The 19,878-nt window shown below is 37.2% G+C and overlaps 1 protein-coding gene across 1 annotated transcript; it reads right to left on the bottom strand.

Annotated features, from left to right (window-relative positions):
• Nucleotides 1-2,831: 2,831 nt before the first annotated feature.
• On the bottom strand, nt 2,832-19,807 carry ralba (v-ral simian leukemia viral oncogene homolog Ba (ras related)). The gene is made up of 5 exons (XM_065251977.1): nt 19,651-19,807; nt 4,922-5,078; nt 4,503-4,711; nt 4,207-4,381; nt 2,832-3,866 (listed from the first exon to the last, which is right to left on the bottom strand). The coding sequence occupies exons 2-5, from the start codon at nt 5,033-5,035 to the stop codon at nt 3,744-3,746; spliced, it is 621 nt and encodes a 206-aa protein (XP_065108049.1). The 5' UTR covers nt 5,036-5,078; nt 19,651-19,807; the 3' UTR covers nt 2,832-3,743.
• Between the last annotated feature and the right edge of the window lie 71 nt (nt 19,808-19,878).

Here is a 19,878-nt window from a genome sequence, read left to right as displayed (position 1 = left end):
TTTAAAAAAAATGACCGCCTGGTGGCGCTACCTCCCGTAAACTTTAAAATTGGTCAATATACAATATATACGCCTACTGAGCAATATTCAACAAGTGCACTGGCATAGTTTCATTCTGAACACCAAAGAATCGCAGTTGTGTTGTAAAAAAAAATTAGTTATGCAACCTATACAGCAACAGTTTATTGTTGCATTTAAAACACTTTTCGTATAAGAAACCAGAGATGGATCTTGGATTATTCAGAAATATTAGGCAGACAGGATAGGACTATAGCTTTCTTTAACATAAAAATATGGCTGCAGTAAAATAAAATGCTGGATGTTTTTAAATATTATGTACCTAATCCAAACACGCAGAGTGAATATTAAAAGCATGACTAGAGATCAACACCGTGATGGTGGGATAAAATCAAGAAAATGTCACATGTCTTATCAGTGTCTCTATCTTCAGATCACTGGCTGACCCTTCTGCTTTCAGGAGCTCAGAAATCATTAGTCAAAAGCAGAATGATCAATAATAAAAACACATTTGTGAAAACCATAAAGAAGCTAAAAGCAATACTTTCCTAGAAAAATACTGAATTCAGCTACAGTAAGTGGGAGGAGCAAAATATCCTTTAATTACTTCTTTTTTAAAAGTTCACCAGCCTTGGGAGTCATAATGGAGATTTGGATGCGTAAACTCACAGAGAACTATAAAACATCCCTTGAGGGAGATGTCTGGAGACATTCTTGCCTTTGAACTGCAACCACAAGTGCAAATATTTCCCAAGACTGTTTTAAAATCAGACTAATATCTGTGCATGGTGTTTTCATCACTTATCTTTGCTGTTATGGTTATTTTAATACAGAAATACGAAGTAATAAAAAGCATTCACGGTCGAAGACATCTCATGTTGATTAAGGAAGGTAAAAAATGACTGTAATGAACAAATGCAAGGTTTATGAACATCTATTCTGCAAAGGTCAGATGCAAATGACATTTGTCTAGGATGGAAACCGTTTTACTGATTCAGTACGGAGTATTAACCAGGGTGTTATTTCTAATGCACAGATATAATTTAAAAGATATAAAATCCTTCCTGCCCTTTTCATTCAGACACTTAAAAATAGTTCACGCCGAGAGGTTCTGTCAGAACTCAAGATCTCAACTCCTGTGATATAAAACTTGGCCTTATTAATTAACCTGTGTCTTAAGCTTTCTTCCAGACAAAAGAAAATGCATGAGAAATAATGAACAATATATAGAAAGTGTTATATTATGGACAGCAGAAGGAAAAATGTTATATGCAATGATATGCAACTAACCCCATAACACTTAATAAATGTGTTAAACTTTAAATACAGAGCATTACTAAAACTAAAAGGGTGCAAAACTATTTTGTCATTAGATACAAGCCAAATTAGGTTTATGAAAATAGGTGTGAAAAGTGAAAAGCATGAATTTAGTAAAAGAAAATGCAACATAAGATTGAGCATGAGGTATAAATCTGGTTTATACTGACCACACTGTATTCTGAGTTGAATTATTAACTGCAGAAATTATTACACCGTCAAATTTATATGAATAAACATTTCAAAACTAAACTTGGCAATTGTCCCGTTCAGCCTAAATCATGTAAACAAATTTGCATATTGTTTGGCGTTCAAAAGAATATACTTGGGGTTTGTAGAAAAACCAAAAGAATGTTTATGCATGTACCACAGACAAACAAGCAAACAAAAACCCTATGGTTCCTCCTTGGCCAAACATGCTATATGACATGCACATACAACTACTGGAATGTGGAAATAAAAAAACTGTCCATAAGAACCACTGATGAATATATTCACAAAACAATTTGATCTGTTCATGTGGAAACATCGTGGCTGCCATCTAGTGGTAATTTATAGTATGTTAATAATATTTATACTATATCAATCCTCACACCAATACTTTCAAATTCACTAAAAAGGTGTTGTATTTAGGTGTTCATTTAAATTATCATTTGTATAAATAAAAAAAATGAAAACGTTTTCCATGTGGGTTAGGGGGTGTGTTAAAGTGGTTCTCACCCTTTTCACCTCAAGGCCCCCTTGTTGCCCACAAAATTTTTTTGAAGGTCCCCACTCAATTTATAAAATGAACTAGAGCTTAAAATTTTGAATAATTTTAAAAGGTACATATCATGAAAATCTGACTTTTCCATGTTTAAGTGCTATTATTGGGTCATCAGTGCTTTTATCAAACTAGAAAAATGTGACAAAAAACAACCCAGTAACTTAGTTTTGGTAAACCATTCTCTTTAAGCATGTGAAAAAAAGAGTAATTCAAATTTGGCTCCCCCTGTGATGTCAGAAGGGGATATTACTGCCCCTTAATCTGCACTATCCAACCACGGCACTGCCATTTAGTGCAGACATCAGCTCATTTGCATTTTAAAGGACACACCCATAAATAGCATATTTTTGCTCACCCCTACAAAGTGACAATTTTAACATGCTATAATAAATTATCTATATGATATTTTGAGCTTTAGATTTATTTGACATCTTAAAGTCTTGTGAAATGTCCCCTTTATGTCACCTTGAAGCCCCCTTGGAAATCTGCTGAGGCCGCTCTGTGAGCCCCAGCCCCATGGTTGAGAACAATGGTCTATATGGAGTCCCCGTAAACGACATGCAAGTATGTTTACAAGATATCCGTCTACATGACTTTTCCAGGCTTGAAATGGAAAGAAAACCTGCTGTAAGATCAAAGGCTTTTTCCTTTATCGCTGTGATTCGCATAATGATGTATGGCACGGTTTTTATTCAGAACGCTTACATTCCCAAAAGTGAAGATGTAGTAATACAAAGAAAGAAAATGTTTATTTGGCAACATACTTTTAGAGTCACTCATCTAAAAGCCAGTGGGAACTACAATCCAAATTGCAGTGTAGGTCAGGTGACATTCATATAAAATAGCAGTTTTAAAGTAGCTCCAGATCAGAGTGCTAAACAAAACACAAAATAAAATGCATCTCGCTTTCCCAATTTCAGTCGCAGAATGCTACAAAGTCGAGCGATGCTTTGTTGGCACGTTTTTGTTGAATACATTCATTTTATAAGACAGTGATGGAAATGTAAAGTCCTAGAAAAATATTTCAATATAACACGAAAGCATAATGGCAAACAGTTCACAAAGATTAGTAAATTGCAGGCACAAAATGTCATCCCGCATGGTGTCTTATTTTGAACCAGGAGGTGGCACTATTAGCTCTCTGTAAGCAATAGCATATGTGCTTTTAGACAAAGAAATCGACAATTGAATGTCACAATATTATTTTACAGTACATACATATTAATGTAAAAAGCTTTCTTGATGCCATATTGAACTAAAATGATCATTAAAAAATACTTAATGGGTAATAAAAATAAAAATAACTGTTTACTATAGATGTTTTCTACACAACACTGAAAGCAAATATAAATTATGGAATAATACAGTTAGTGTTGGGAGCATCATGACCACTGTTTAATGAAATTACGAAAGTGCCACAGTCTTCTTTAACCAGTAGCCATACATATAGTGGTCATCATATACAAACCTTTTGATCTCGATCTAGGTATAAAAAAAAAACGAGGGAGTGAAAGACTATGATTGTGATAAAGGCTTTACCTCGAACCAGTACAAAACCCCATCATTCACTTTTGATTTTAAGAAAGAAAAGGCTCCGACTCAAGAGTTTTAAGCGGATTTGGCGTGAAAGTCCGAGTTCAGTTCAAAGTAAACAGCATCGCTCTTTGAAACTCTTCTTGCTCTTCTTGTTCTTTCCCTTCCCATTTTTGTCCTTATTTTCTGACATCTTTTTAGCCCGAACCTCCCTCATTAGATCAAAGAACACCTTAGAGAAGCACAAAATGATTTTTATTATTCCTCAAAATGAGCATTTATTTCATTAAATAAAACGCTTGCAAAAGACCTTAACATTGAAGTTTAAATAATGATAAGTTTTCAATGTACATTTTGCTCCATACTCGCTTAATAGCTCTATGCATGTGCGCTGTATTGACAGCATGCTTAATTCAGAATGCACTACAAGCATGCATTACACTAACATCATTAAAATGCTGAATTTGGGACATTTTTCTGAAATATTGTCTGGATTGACTTGATAAAAGCATGTGTGTATTGTAACTGTTTAGATATATTAAGCATCTGAATTCATATAACCCACAACGTACCTTATCCACATTGGCACGTGTCTTGGCTGAAGTCTCTACATATTGTACGCCCCACTCTTCAGCTTTACCTCTGGCCTCATCCACCGAAACCTGTCTCCGATCCTCAAGGTCCGACTTATTTCCAACCACGAGCAACGGAATTTTATCTTCTTCTTTAACCCGCACGATCTGATCCCTGTAAACACACACACACACACACACACATACTGACACTTCTACTTATAATAACGGGTGATCCAATTTTCCGACTTTACTAGGTCACAATGGAAGACGACGGGAAGGGAATTTTTGCTGACCTGAATTCCGCAGTGGCTGTGAAGGACTCGTGCTCTGTTATGGAGAACACTAACAGGAAACCCTCTCCGCTACGGAAATAATTGTCTCGGATAGCCGCGTAGTCTTCCTGCCCGGCCGTGTCCAAAATGTCAATCTGCACCTCCTCTCCATCCAACACCACTTTTTTCCTGTAGCTGTCAGCCTTTGTGGGCTCATAATCTTCAACAAACTAAAGGGGTCAAAGTAAGATCTTAATATATTTATTTTACTTTAGCAGATACATAGCAGAGAGAAGAAGGGAAATGATGATGAGCGGAGAAAAAGGACATGGTAGGAAATGGTGACATCAAGACTGAAAGCGTCCGTCAACATTGCAATAAATGTACTCCAAACTGTTTAAAACAACTTATTTTGTAAAGTATATGATGTGTTGGCTTACCTCATCATACATAAACTGAAGTGTGAGTGCTGACTTTCCTACACCTCCACTGCCCACCATAATGACCTTGTGTAGGGCCAGCGAGCTCTGATTCTTATTCTTATTGGCTGCCATATCTGAATCCTTTCCTCAAGTACACAACACGAACTGGCACCACCTGCAGAGAAAAATATCATATTTTTAACTCCAGTAATACAGTAATTTGTATTTTCCTGAAAGACCAGTACTTACAAAACTGTAAAAGGTTTTAGTGTTATAAAAAAAATAGTGTACAGTAGTGATTCATAAAAATCTTCAGATAATAAATCCATATCAGGATCAAGGATCACAAAGGAAGGTTATAATCCTAGGAAAAGAAAACATGACCCAATGCTTCCAGCTATTGTTCCTGCAGACTTCCAGTTTGGGGGAACCACAATAGGAAACTGGGGCACAGCATAGGAAGACATTCAAGATTGTGCTAACCAAGGTTTTTTAAGCTTTAGGTGCTAATAGCCTTGAAAACGGTCATCTCAGTGGAAATGGGCGGTAATTTGATTATTTACCAATGAAAGTTATTTCATATTGTTTAAGTTTCTAAACAAAACAAGGAAATAATTAATGCATTGTGCAAACTAAAAGTTTAAATTTTTTTAAAATCATATTTTTGGGGGTTTCTAAGTTGGGTGTGCAAAATACCAAATCCAATGCTATGTCATATTAATCAGTGTCTTGTTGACTAAAACATAGCATCGTTTTGAAATATGTCTGCAGCTTTTAGCAACTTTTTTGGTAGGCTTGAAAATATTTTGACCCAGTGGGGTTAATTGTAACGCTGTGTTACAACTAACCCTTCAGCACTTACGGTATAAAAACCCGCTAACGTTAGCGTAATTCTTGTGGCTGTTTTAAATAGGCTGCACTCGAATGATTGCTGGATGCCAACAAAATAAATGTGCCTGTCTTATCAAAAATCGTGCGTCAAATTTATTTTTGTTCATATCTTTAATATTGATTGAATAAGATCACGTCAAAGATTGAAATCATAATGAAATGAATGGCTAAAATCAGACTTTGATGCTCATTATCTCAGAATTTGATTTTGAAACTGTAGTATGGTTATTACAGACTGGGTCACATATTAAAAATGTTTGGTTATAATTGTGCTGCTTTTTCTCACATATTAAAACATTTGTATCCATTTATAATCAAACTATTGTTAGAAAAGGGCTGGATGAATGAATACAGTGTGAATACCGGTCTATTATAGACAGATATATAAACAATATCCAGTTCAAGTATATAGACAAAATATTATTGAAATACTTGCTTTCAAATAAAATTTTAGCAAGTGTTACAACTAACCACCTGCCCGTTACAATTAACCCCACCTATGGGGTAAGTTGTAACGTTTACACTTCTGTCACATTTGGTTAAATTGTCCAAGAATGCTAAGTACTAGAAAAAAACTTTAAATGTTCATTTGTGGCATAGATGTGCGTGTTGCTTGTGTAAAAATATAATTAATCAAACTCAAATATTTTTTGAATAATTCAGCCAAAACCAAAAAATGTTAGGTTGTGCCAAGCTCTCCCCTATGCACTAGTAACTGTTAAATAGCTAACTACTGCTACAAGCTGCCATAAACAACTAAATTCCACTTCATGTGCCATTGACAAACACACCTTAAATACAAGTTCCTCCTTGTCTTAACTTGTCCTGCTCTGTTTTCACATTGCATCAAATCCACAAAACAGTAAATGCCCACTGACAGCCATGTGGATGTGTATACCACTTTATAAAAAATATGGAAAAGTAATATGCAAATTAAAGCAGCCCCAGCAGAACGTGTCCAAACTCAAAAGTGCAACGTACATAGTGGGAGAATACATGCACAATATCATCTCCATTAAAATGCCAGTTAAACAGGGTTAAACAAAGACTGGACTTAATACAATGATGGCAAATTTAAGTTAAATATAAACACTGCTTAAGTATAGCAACCAGCTTCTGCAATATTCATTATTCCTCCATCGACTGAAGGAATTTATTAGAATTCCCTGAACGCAGGCTACATTATAGTCCACACACATACAGTACATCACCAAGCCCCTTTGAGAATGGCCCGTGGAGCTGCTGTGCCACTGAAAGCGATGGACGATCTTGAGCCGTGTCGCTCGATGTGGCTCTCAGCGACATGCATAGAGATCGATGGAGAGATCCATACTGATTTAATTCTCACACAACACCGATTCATTCATTTTCAGAGGATTCAATGAAAGCATGGCCAGATCAGCAGAAGGGCGCTGATTTCACACATGAGAGAGGCCAATGCCCGCCGCTTGAGTGAAGTGGCATGCTGACCCATTCAGCCTCAATCTCTCTGATAGCAGGACCACTGTGGGTAATCATGCCACACGTCAGGAGCTCGAGCAAGGATAAAAGAGACAGCACAGTGAAGCATAGCAGGTGACACTCACTGGAAGTAAGCCGGGATCAGGCAGAGTTCATACTGCATACTTCACTGATAAATCTTTCAGAAATGCCTAAGAATTTAAGAGTTCTAAAGACATGATATTGGGGCTGTTTACACTTGGTATTAAGATGTGTTTTCATTGATCGGATCACAAGTGGACGAGAGAGACACATTACGTTTACACCTGGTATTTAAATCCGTCTCTTTTGTCCACTTTCGACCACTTCTGTCCTGAATACTGTGAGGGGACGGTCCATGAGACGGTGGGCGAGTCTCTCTGCTGTCATTCAAACGCGAGCGGGAGTAATTATGAGTTTATATGGACGCAAACTAATATTATGTCGGAGTCCGCTGCTTGTTTAGCAAGTATACATGCTGCACAGTGTTTTTTTACGTGTATATATGAGAGCTTTCTCTGAATTTTCAGCGCAATTGATGAAATAGGATCGCGCAACTTTCATGCTTTCAAAACGAGACTACGGAGATCCTCCGCTTTAGTTTTATCAATGAAAGGCTAAAAATAGCGCTGTTCACCGTATGTTCATGCCAGAAGTCAAAAAAAGACGTAAAACTTGTGTTTAATACCTCAGATAGATAAATGGGCGGAGAGAAGGCGGTCGCGTGTGGCTGTTCGAACACATTCAACCACATTTGCGTTCCGCAACTCTAAAGCGATCGGATCGAAAGTGGTTTCGACTACCTCTGGATGTGGTTGAAAGTGGTGGAAAGTGGACGCGTTCAAAACGTTTTGAACACCATTTACACCTGGCATTAACGTCGTCCACTTGTGATACGATCGACGAAAACGCATGTTATTGCCAAGTGTAAACAGCCTCATTGTTTTACTTTACACTCTAAAAAAGTAGGTTATTTTCAGCCGGTTCAAAAAGGTACCTATTTAACCTATGCTGGGTCGTTCCAAACCAAAATGCTGGGTTGTTTTAACCCATTCAGGGCTCAATGCACATAATTTTTTATAGTGGCCCAGTCGGGCCAGTCTTTCAGGCTTCACTTGCCCGGCCAAAATTTCCACTGGCCCCACCAAAAAAAGGATTTCAAAGTCATATATATCAGGAATATCAGGATAAAGAGTTTTTGGCAACCCTTTTAGACAACATGCACGCCTCATGTGCTGTCAGCTTTTCTTAAAAGCTTCAAGGTTTTGTTTATTGTCAGGGCCCAACATAAAGGACTGCTGGTGGCCCGGGGCAAGCATGAGAGACGTTCGGCCAGTAAAAAGTATTGTCACTTGCCCGATCGGGCCAGTGCTGCACCCTCAGTCACTAGGATATATTTTCATCAATGTATATAATTTAGATCTTGGAAGCAGACATTTACTTGGGTAAAACACGCCGAAATAAACAATTGCTGTCAGTTTACGGGTAAAGCAGAAAAGTTGGGATCCTTTTACCGTTGTAAGATGTCTGTTGTATATGTAAACAATTATATTTGACTTTTGAATTATTATTTTTAAATATGTGACAGTGACACTGAAATTTTTTATTGGGGCCGTTGAAAATTTTGGCAGGGCAAGTGAAAACCTGAACCACTGGCCCGACCGGGCCAGTATAAAAAATTATTTGCGTTGAGCCCTGATGGTAGTTGCTTGTCCCAACGAAAAAGGCTCCCGACTTGTCTGCTTTACCTGGAAACAAACTGTGCAATTTGGCCTCATACTTATCAACCTAACGTCTCTTTGCTCTACCAGCTGATGTAATACGCAGCACACGCAGTGTCCACAACAACCAATAAGGTAGGAGAGAAGTTAACATTTGCAACAACTAAAATGTGTCTCGATGGTAACATTGCATAAATATACAATATATTTTCTGTTTGTTTGTCTGTATGTAGTGACTGAGGGCCAAGCACACAATACTTTATTTTGTGCCCTGGCCCATTGTTGGGTCAAATAGAAACTCAAATTTAACCCAACAGCTGGGTTTGTACCTTTTTGACCCAATGCTGGATTGAAAATAACCCAGCATTTTTTTTGTGTGTGTGTGTGTGTGTGTGTAGGCCTACAACACAAAGACAAATGATACATGTTGTAGACACGGCCATCTCTTACAATAACTGTGATTTTTTTATATATACTTTTGGTTTACAGAAGAAAATAATTCAGGTTCTGGGTTATTTTCAAACAGCGCTGGGTCAAAAAGGGACAAACAATTGGGTAGAAACAGAAAATGTTTATATTTGCCCCAACAATGGGTTAAAACTAGGGGTGCACCGATATATCGGCCAATGATGCTTGCTATGCTTCTCAATGAATTACTGTGAAATGCCGCAACATCCAAAAGCCAGAGGGCGCTCTCGTGCAGAAACTCAATATGCGCTAAAGACGAAGAACCATACACACGCAGCTTTGACACGCAGCTCCAGGAAATGGCATTTTTCATGATAATAAAGAATATGTATAACTATTATGTTTGATGAGTGTTGCTTTATCAAGTGCATGTCATGAACGAGTCAAACTAACAGTGATTTCAGATCGATAAGGACTTACTGTAGTCGTAGTACATGAAATAGCTGTGAATAATATCAGCTGTGCAAATCAGAATAGTTATCGGCCACCTATTATTAGTGTATTTATCGGTGCACCCCTACTGAAAACGACCCAGCATTTGTGTTGAAACAACCATGCATAGTGGGTTAAATATAACCTAACAGGTTGCCTTTATCCCTTTTTGACTTTTGGCTGGGTTGATAATAATCCATAATTTTTAGAGTATAAATTTCAGTTTTTGGTGAACTATCCCTTTAAGCTGAGTAGCTGGAAACAACCTTAAAAAAATCTGTGCATGCCATCTGACATGCTGTGCTAGAGGAAATATCTGACCTACAGGAAACCAGATGACTTTTTCTTCACTAAGCTGGCTTGTTTGGAACTTCCTGCCCAGATTGATGGGAAAAACAGGGGGATAACTGGGCCAAGTCCCGATAGAGCTCTGAACCCCCCTCTCTGCTTTCAAATTATGTGCTCACTACCCTGCATACTTTCCCTGTACAGTCTCATCCCCTTTGCCAGCAGGGAACAGAAAGCAAAGATAAGCTCTCTTCTATAAGAGAGATCTACCTAACTGTTACCAAGTATACTAGAGGAAGTAGTTTACAGGAAAAGAAAGATAAAAACATGCCAGTACAGGCAGGTTATGAAGACGGTTTCTGCCCCAGGGAAGCACAGATAAACTACACTACTGAACACATACAGTCACTACAGTTTTAAAATATATTTGAGGTGAGAACAGCATTAAGGATCCTAAAGTATCCTTAACAAATTACATTTCTGCCAATAGTATGCTTGATAAGAAAAATAAAAATATCAAATTAATTAAAACAACAAAGTGATGACAAGCCAGGATCTGACATCATTGTTTATTGATACGAGCCATTGCTTTCAGATGTGTTCAAGGCCATTTCCTGCCAAATTGCATCATTGGCCTATTTTGTAAAGTAAACTGAAATACTTACACATCCTACAACACAGTAAATGAAGTGTAGAGAGTAAATCAAGCCCAATTAATTAATTTCCTCCACTATTGATTCATACGAGCATGTATGGCAAATTGTTTTGTAGGTTTTGTAAAATGTTAGTAGTACATCACTTCACATCCATACGCTGGTAATGGTGTGCAGTAGGGATCGACCGATATGGATTTTTCAGTGCCGATGCCTATACCGATTTTTGTTTCATCAGCCTTAGCCGATGACCGATACAGGCTGACGATTTTCTTGAGCTGATATTTGAAGCCGATACTGCTTTTGCTCACTCAATTTACATCATAAAAATGACACAATGATGATGCCAAATGTTACAAGTCTCAATTTAAAAAAGTAACATTTATTGAACTTTAAAAAAAAACTATATTTATCAAATTGTAAAAACAGGTGAGGGTGCTATGGAACCATGAACTGCACTCTCCACAATGATGAGGAACTATCAGGATATTGATTCCTAGCATTTACTACTACAAATATATATAGGGGTGGTTTCCCAGACAGGAATTATCTTAAACTAGGACTAGAGCTTAGTTTACTTAGGAAATATAACTAGTTTTAACAAACATGCCTTACTAAAAACATTACATGTGTCCATTTTGAGGCAAAACACAGGGCACTGATGTTAAAAAGAGATGTTATAAGTTTGGACAGTTCTTACAATTATTTAAGTCTAGGACTAGTCTAATCCCTGTCCGGAACAAACCGCCCCATAGAGATGAGAAATAAAAACCTGCTTTGTCCAGCTATGATCAGCTGTAAGGCCGAGCTTTCGATGTTTTCATGGAAAGGTTGGTTGATTTTGGTCACATGACCTGCAATCGCAAGCGGCTTCCAGATCTCTTTCTGTTACTAATGTCAGAAAAAAACGGCGAACACGGCAGCCATCTATTGGTGGATGCCGATACACATAAAACTCGCAAATATCTGCCCGATATATGGGCCTATCACTAGTGTGCGCAATCTTCAGATTTGCACATATAATCTAAATCGCAGGGCTCGCAAAATCACTAGCCCGACGTCCCGGGGCTATTGTGAATTCCTGTCAGGCTACAAAAATGTATCTCTGCCCTGCCCGTTGGGATATCTTGGGTAGGAAATAATACTTTAATGTTTTTGCTTTGTCTCAGATTTAGTTAGGCAATTATATTGTATGTATTTCAGCGTCCTCTTGTCAGTCATTATCCTCACGTTACAATTGAAACTGTCGGGAAATGAAGTGAAAGTATAAGTAAACCCACCCTTTAATGTGCTCGTCTGATATGCGCGCTACCCTCTGCACGCGCTTCTCCTGGCTTTGCTCTTCACGAGCACCTGCTTGCTCTTGTGCTCAGAAAAAAGCGCAAACTCAAGTCATTTAAAAAAAATAATAATGTTATTTCATTTTTATCTCATAGACTAACATTGTTTTAGTGTTTCTTTCTTCAGTACGTAACTTAAATATGTGAGAAGGAAAATATATTTGAGGGATTTCCGATCGATTTGACACGTCTACGCTATTAGGAGAATATGATGTTAAAAGCTTTGATAGGTGACTAAACAGCAGTGGTAAGATCTGTTTACCTAAAGCGAATAGAATGTTTATTTGTCATTTCGTTTTACCTCAGAGTCTAACATTATTCTAGCGAAAATAAACGACTAAGGTAAGATCTGTTAACCTAAAGGGAATTAAATGTTTATTCCTTTTTAATAAATATCTGTTTTAAGTCTTCTATATTGTGTTAAAGTCCGTGGTTGTTTATATTTGATAAAATATGTTATCTAAATACAATGTGTGATGTGTTGAGGTATTTTTATTAAAAATAACCTGTGTTATTATAATACATTCATATAATATTTCAGTAATATAACGATTCAATTATTCTAACGTTAGGGGAACGTTAAAATAATCTAAAAATAACAATTTCTTTAAGAAAACATTCCTTGCTATTAACCAAAAACCTTAGAAAATAACATTCTAGAAACCAAAAACTAATGTTAGGTGAAAGTTTTGGGAACCAAATTGTTAGCTGGGGATGGGCAGGAATAGTTGGCTTACATGGAAATCCAGGATTTATCAATATTCTACATTGAACAGTGTCTTTTTTATTCTGGCTACTTATATTCATTTCGGGCTACCAAAAATGAAAGAGTGCCTGCCTGAAGGGCTACCAGGGATTTTGCGAGCCCTGAATCGGCTTCCTTTATTTTGCAGCAGAGAAACAAATTTAACAACACAGAATAAAAAAATTCCCAGACAAATGCAAACCCAACATGATTCCTATCTTTGATTTAACTGTAGTGTTGGTACCAGTTAAGCTTTATATTAGAGGGCACAGTGGTGTGTAAAACTAGTTTCTGCTTGGATGACCACAAATAATGCAATTTGTTACGCTTGCAAAAGCCAGATTAAGCTACAAGAATCATTAGAATATAAGAGGACAGACCTTTAACTTGATGACAGTTTCATTGGATGCAGGTTGCTACGGTTACGCACCTGGCTTGAAGCTAACTTCCGGTTTGTGCTTGTTTATCAGTCTTGCTAGTGACTAAACTGACCTCTGGAACAAATACCTTTTGGAGAATTAAAAATGTTTCGGTTTCCAAAAACCGAAGGGAGACAGTGAGCATGGATCACACAGCTGTGTGGATTTGGCCGCCAGGCAGGAATTTAAGGATCTGTAGCTAAAAGGCGTATCACGATTCTCCAAATCCTCGGCCATGTTAGTTGTGCTGCCAGTGGAAAAATATGGTACATGCACATACCTGATAAAACAAAACTTCCTGTTAGATGAACATTCCTGTCAGTACTTTGCACCTTAAAAATGCGCTTTTATTTTCGTCAGACGAGATTGTGAGACTATACCCCAATAAGTCATGTTTAAATGCTGTTTTTATAACTCTTAAGCAACTGAAATAAGTTATGAAACTTAAACAGATCTCAGTTCAGAGAAACGACCGGTCCTGTCACAGATGCTGCTCTGATTGAGTTCAGCTGAAGGCGCTTGCTGTTTGTTGTTTCCCATGTAAAGGGTAAAAAGCAGCTCGCGTGGTGTCTCCTGCATCTGCCATGCTATCTTTTAACTGGCTGTAGCTAGCGAAGTTAGAGGAGGTTGACTCGCAGCACTCAACACATGTTTTTTTTTTTTTTCGCTTGGCAAGCAGAACAGACATGACATGGGGGCGTGGCAGCATCAACCATTTTATTTTTTAATTCGAAGTTCGAGTTTGTGACTTAATTTTGATTGATTGCAATTTAAAATCTAAATCGTGACACCCTTAGTACCCAACACTGGATACACTAATTTTACAAATTAATAACGTTAGCTTAGTGTAATGGTTGATACGCTTAACTCTGATTTGAATTAAGGTAATTTCTTGGTTATTTTATTTTGCTTGTTATCAGAAATAATCTGCTCTAGAGGGACTCTTTGTTATTGATTCTATGCGGAAATCTAACAGAAGCGGAGTTTGGTCCAAAAATCTGTGTGTTTATATTGTTGCCACTGAAACCATGTATGAGCAATGGCTTGCCTAATACCTATAATAAAATAAATAGTATAACTGTTAGATTTTACAGTTCATCACAATTTAAAAGGATCATCATCCAAAAATGAAAATTCTGTCATCATCACACAGTTGATGGTACCCATTGATCTACAAAAACTATGGAAGACAGTAAGTACCGTCAACTGTGTGCTTATCATTATTTATTAAAATATCATATTTTGTGTTCAACAGAATACAGAAACTCAAACAGGTTTAGGGCTGCAACAACGAATCGATTTAATCGATAAAAATCGATTACTAAAAGTGTTGGCAACGAATTTCATTATCGATTCGTTGTGTCGCGTGACGCAGAGACGTTTAATTAAAAAAAAAAAGGAAAAACTTCAGTTAAGCGCGAAGCGGAGTGAACACACTCGCACTGCGTTCCAAACCGCCTAATTCCTTACTATATAGTAGGCAAAGAGTACGAGAAGTAGTGCTTTTCGCCTACTATATAGTATGGAAGTATGCGGTTTGGGACGGAGCGTCGGTCTCTCTCGCGCACTGTTGCTTGCAGAGTTTGGCGCCTCATAGACAGGGCGGAGAAATTACAGGGCGGCGGGGAAAATATAAAAAAAACAGCAAAGGTAGAGGAAAACCACATGTCAGTGTTTTACTCCTCCCAAACGTTAGCGCGTCACCTGGAAGTTATAGCCGGCAAAGAGGTAATCAAACAAAGACGACACGCTTATGCTTTATGGAGCGACGACAGCGAGTAAAAAAAGTTTCTAGAACGAAAAAAACTCCAATGACAAACTCTAATGATATTAAACAAAGAAATAAAACGTTGAGAGAGAGTTGTATGAACGCTTTTCCCCGTCATGGACCTGTATGTTAAATCATCGCGGCGTCACTCTCCTGCTGTTCTGTACTGCGCGCTCCAGCTCATGCAGAGCAAGGAGACGCGCGTGCCCGGCCCAACATACAATACAACATACAGTAAGTGCCGCCTTTTGTTGCATAAACAGCGTCTTACATTTTTAAGGCGAAGTAATGAATGGTGTATTTGCATTTTGGGCGGGAGTAGAAGACGCATTTTCCGTTTTCACAAGACGCATTTATGTGGCCAAATGTAATGGAACAGTTTTACCAAATGAGATAGCTATCCGATCAGAGAAAACACATAAAGTCAAATATAAGGTACAAAGCTGTCACTGGGGCAGTACCCTTTATAAAAGGTCCTAATATGTACCATTTAGGTACAAATATGTATATTTGAACTGCCAATATGTACTTTTGAAGTACTAATATGCACTTTTTGGGTACAAATGTGTACCTTTTTGAAAGGGTACTGTCCAGTGACAACTTTTGTACTTTTATTTCTGAGAGTGTACTCGTATACTATCTTTTTGATCCCACCAAGAGAGGCTTCTTGATGGGAAATGCATCATAAAAAGTCTATATATTTGGCAGATGTAAAGCATACATGTGTATTTTTTGTGTTAGTCCATTTTAATTTTATTTTATTATTATTGCAACAGCTCAGGTGTGTTCAATGAGCAACAAGTTTGTGCACTTTCTAAAGATTTTAGTTCTGTTTTGAATAAGGGGTTGGAAATGAATGCTTTTCTTGTTTTTTGTTTTTTATCCGATTCATCGATTAATCGAACAAATAATCGACAGATTAATCGATTATTAAAATAATCGTTAGTTGCAGCCCTAAACAGGTTTACAACATAATAAGGGTGAGTAAAGTATTATGGAAGAATTATACCTTTCAAGTTGTTCCTCTTTAGAAAGTCCCTTTAGAAAGTTACCTATATGGGTTTTCTTTTCAAATGAATGAAAAACTACAAAAAATGCACAAGTCTGTGCAGAAACATGCAAAAGATCCTCTTTCCTCTAAATCCCCTGCTTCCTCCACAAATTCAAGGTGACCATCTCTGATGAATACTAACCATCTAAAGCTGGGACACAGAGGCCTCATTGAGATATTTAAAAGGCCATGGTGCTGAACTATAGGCATTTTGTTACCCATATCTGGCATGAAGTGGTGTTAAGCTCTCCTCCAATTGATAGCCTCTTTTCACAGAGCTGCTGGATAATCTTTTCAAACAAACTCTAGCACTAATGTCCATGAACCATCAAACAAGAGCTGCCACAATATTATACTCTTGGAAACAAATAAAAACAGATTTGAACAATTATTTTACTAACTTTCCATATTAAATTATTTTTATTCACTGCTGCTCATTGCTCTGTGGAAAAAAGCGTATTTAATTTCAACAGCCTGGCTTACCGAACCAATCCTCAGAGCAAGTGAAATACCGTAAACCATCTCAGTCAGAACTCAAAAACACTCAATGATGTCTCTGCAAGGCATTTTTCTTGTACCGTTCCAAAATTATATTTATACATTGTTCTGAAATAACAAAACTAAAAAGTTAGTTTATAGTTATTTCTCGACATGTAATCCAGTGCTGTATCCAATAAAAATGCACTTAAACTTGCAGCAGACCCTCTCTGTTTATCTCAAACCATTTTATCGCATCGCCAGACACAAACTCCACTCCACACTTAAGGGGTGTGCGGTACAAGAGAACAATCTCATGTCACAGTATTTAAGAGCACGAAGTCTAAACCAAAAATTTAATGACTGATTTTGATGGTCTTACATATTGCTGCCACAAGTTTAGACTGATGCAATTCAGAATACAACCTCTGTGTACTGTTCTACAATAAACAAGAGTATCCAATGATAAAAATCCTGACCCCATAACATTTGCATAACCTAATCCAACCTACCCGAATTAACCTAACCTTTGCATTAACCTAAGCTAACATGACCGAAGACCAGGAAAGGACCGCTACCATGTAGGGACATGTACCGAAGTACATTTTTCCTCTGGCCGAGGAAGTAAACAGTATGCACTATATGATGGTATGAGGCAGCTGGTAATAAAAAGGAGAACTTGCTCTTTATCCACTGGTTTCATTTCAGTAAGCAGATCACAAGGGCTGACTAAACAGATAAAAACCTGTAAACAAATGTGTTCAAAATTATGCACGCCTAAGATGATTTTTTCATGAGGGTTCACGGTGCACCCATTCACGGTTGGCTGCTATGGTGAGATCACATGACCAGCTGAGCAGTAGTCACCTCAGCTCTTTGACCCCACACAGATGTCACATTTAGTTGTCAGAATTAGATTTATTTCTATTCTGAATTGCATTACAGGTTGTTGAGTAGAGACACAAGACACTGTTTAAACTGGTTATATTGTATGTTAAGGAGCAATGTCTGACCAGGTGATGTTATTCAACAGCTATTCTAAACATCTCATCTATGTTGGAAAGGTAATAACAAATAAAGCCAGGCAGGAAGCAGACAATATAGCTAGCAAGTTAAAGGCAAGCTAAAGCAACATCAACCTACTAACTTGTCAGGCTACATCAACATAACTGAATGGTAGACAGTGTTGTTAAGCATGGGCAGGTTTGTTTGTTTGTTTCAGATTAAACTAGCGAATTGACATTCTTGCAACCTAAAGGGATAAGAAACTTATATGTCATTTAAATGTGAGGTACTGCACTAGAAACATTTACTATATGAACTATTTTTAAATCGGTGTATGTAAAATTAAATAACTCTTTAAAGACTGTTTTTATCGGACGCACGCGCGTTGACAGGGTTACACGTCTGGTCTCTGATTGTTTAATGGTCTGGCTAATGGCTAAACTGAACTCTGGGACAAATACCCAGTTGAAAGTAAAAAATAACAAATGTCTTGTTTTTTCTAAAGATGAGGGGAGACTGTGATCATGGATCAACACTATTTTAAAGGAGGTTTTCAAATCTGTAGTTAACATTGTATGGACTCTATTGTTATTGATTCTTTGCAAAAGTTTACAGAAGTTACATTTGTTCCACAAAAGACGTGTGTTTGTTACTGCTGAAACCACCTATATTGTATATGAAGAGTTTCGTTGCAAAACGAGAAAACTCCCTTTTTTTATTTTTCATAAATCTCGTTTTTTTGGTTGTGCATTCAAATTAATATCAATTCAACTGCAGTTGGTTTGTTGTGATTTAAAACTTCATAACTTAAAAATACAGCTAAGTAGCACCATAAAACAAAATAATAACATGAAAACATAATAATAAACATGTTTTGACAAAAATGTTAAAAACGGAGTTGTCTCGTTTTGCAACGGAACTCTTCATATACACTTTCATACTTCCATATTTGCCTCAATGCAATAGCTCAGTAAACATTCTTCAAATTAATTTTATTTCAATTCCACATGAATGGGTTGGTAATGAAATGGAGTTAATAACAAAAAAATATTTTTATATTATAGAATTAGATTTTGGGACTTTAAATTAGAAACAAAGCATTCAAATATTGAAGTGTTTAAGGGGAATTATGTCATTATTTAAGATGGAACAAACAACTTTGAGGTAACAGAGCCAGGACTTTACCCCTCCCATATTTATTGTGATAAGAATACTAGTGCAAAGCCACTAATGCTAGTGAGGTTACACCCAAACAATGAATGAATTTTAAGCAAGAACTGATACATGAAATGAAAAAACATGCTAACCATAAAAAACACTGAATGATAAACAAACCGCACAAAACAGCTGACTGTGCTCAAATCACATAATGGCCTGCTTTCAAGGTTAATGTGCATGCAGGTATCTTCAACCTTAATTTACCACCTAAACAGGCAAACATGAATAACCATCTATTATGAATCGTCAAAATGATGAAATCCTAAGCTGTAAAAGCCAAAACATTTCAAAGCTGAAACTGTATTGTGTAAACACAAATAACTAAGATGTACACAAAAGTATGAGAACAAAAACTGAACATAACGTTAGCTGATGATTTCAATGACTGTCAATAACTGTGTGGCTAATAACTGGGCGACTACAGCAAGTAATTCAAATTCACATCCAAATACAATACAAAATGTCTTTGATTAACGTTAACCAGTTGCTTTAATCAACAAATCTACATTAAGGCGTTAACGATACGCTTTAACCGAATGAGTTTGACATTAACAAAAACGGCCGCGTGTCGTGAGCATACTGACATCACATGAGTTGACATCCTCTGTAGATATGAAATTATTGTGTTTTTGGCTGTTCTTGAAGTGACATTTTCATACACAACCAAATGCTCCATGGGAAATGTAACTGTGTCTCGAGCAGTAACAAAGCTAGAGCTAACGTAGATCATTTCTGGATCCAGAATAAAGAAATAACAAATCAATAGACATTTAGTAAATAAAGACATATTACCACTCGGTAACTTTGTCCTCCACAGTGTCTGGATGCTATCTGGTGAAACGCATTAAACGCCTGTTCCGTATCAAACACACACTCGAGTTTCTCAGGCACTGTCGGTTTTACCAAAACCTCACCCTCACGACATGCAAATGAACCGGATGTGATGTCATTACGCGTACTCCCCGCCTTCTGGACGCGCTGTAGTAAGGGAAAAAAACAAGCGGGATATGATGTAATAAA

This window comes from Paramisgurnus dabryanus, chromosome 15, assembly GCF_030506205.2.
Source record: "Paramisgurnus dabryanus chromosome 15, PD_genome_1.1, whole genome shotgun sequence".
NCBI classification, from domain to species: Eukaryota; Metazoa; Chordata; class Actinopteri; order Cypriniformes; family Cobitidae; genus Paramisgurnus; species Paramisgurnus dabryanus.
This window is presented reverse-complemented; position numbering and strand designations above follow the sequence as displayed.

Coding starts and splice junctions, on each gene's coding strand:
- ralba (XM_065251977.1), bottom strand. CDS start 5,035: ATGGCAGCCAATAAGAATAAGAATCAGAGCTCGCTGGCCCTACACAAG. Junction 4,712..4,921: donor TTCAGTTTATGTATGATGAG/GTAAGCCAACAC, acceptor TGACCCCTTTAG/TTTGTTGAAGATTATGAGCC. Junction 4,382..4,502: donor ACAGCCACTGCGGAATTCAG/GTCAGCAAAAAT, acceptor GTGTGTTTACAG/GGATCAGATCGTGCGGGTTA.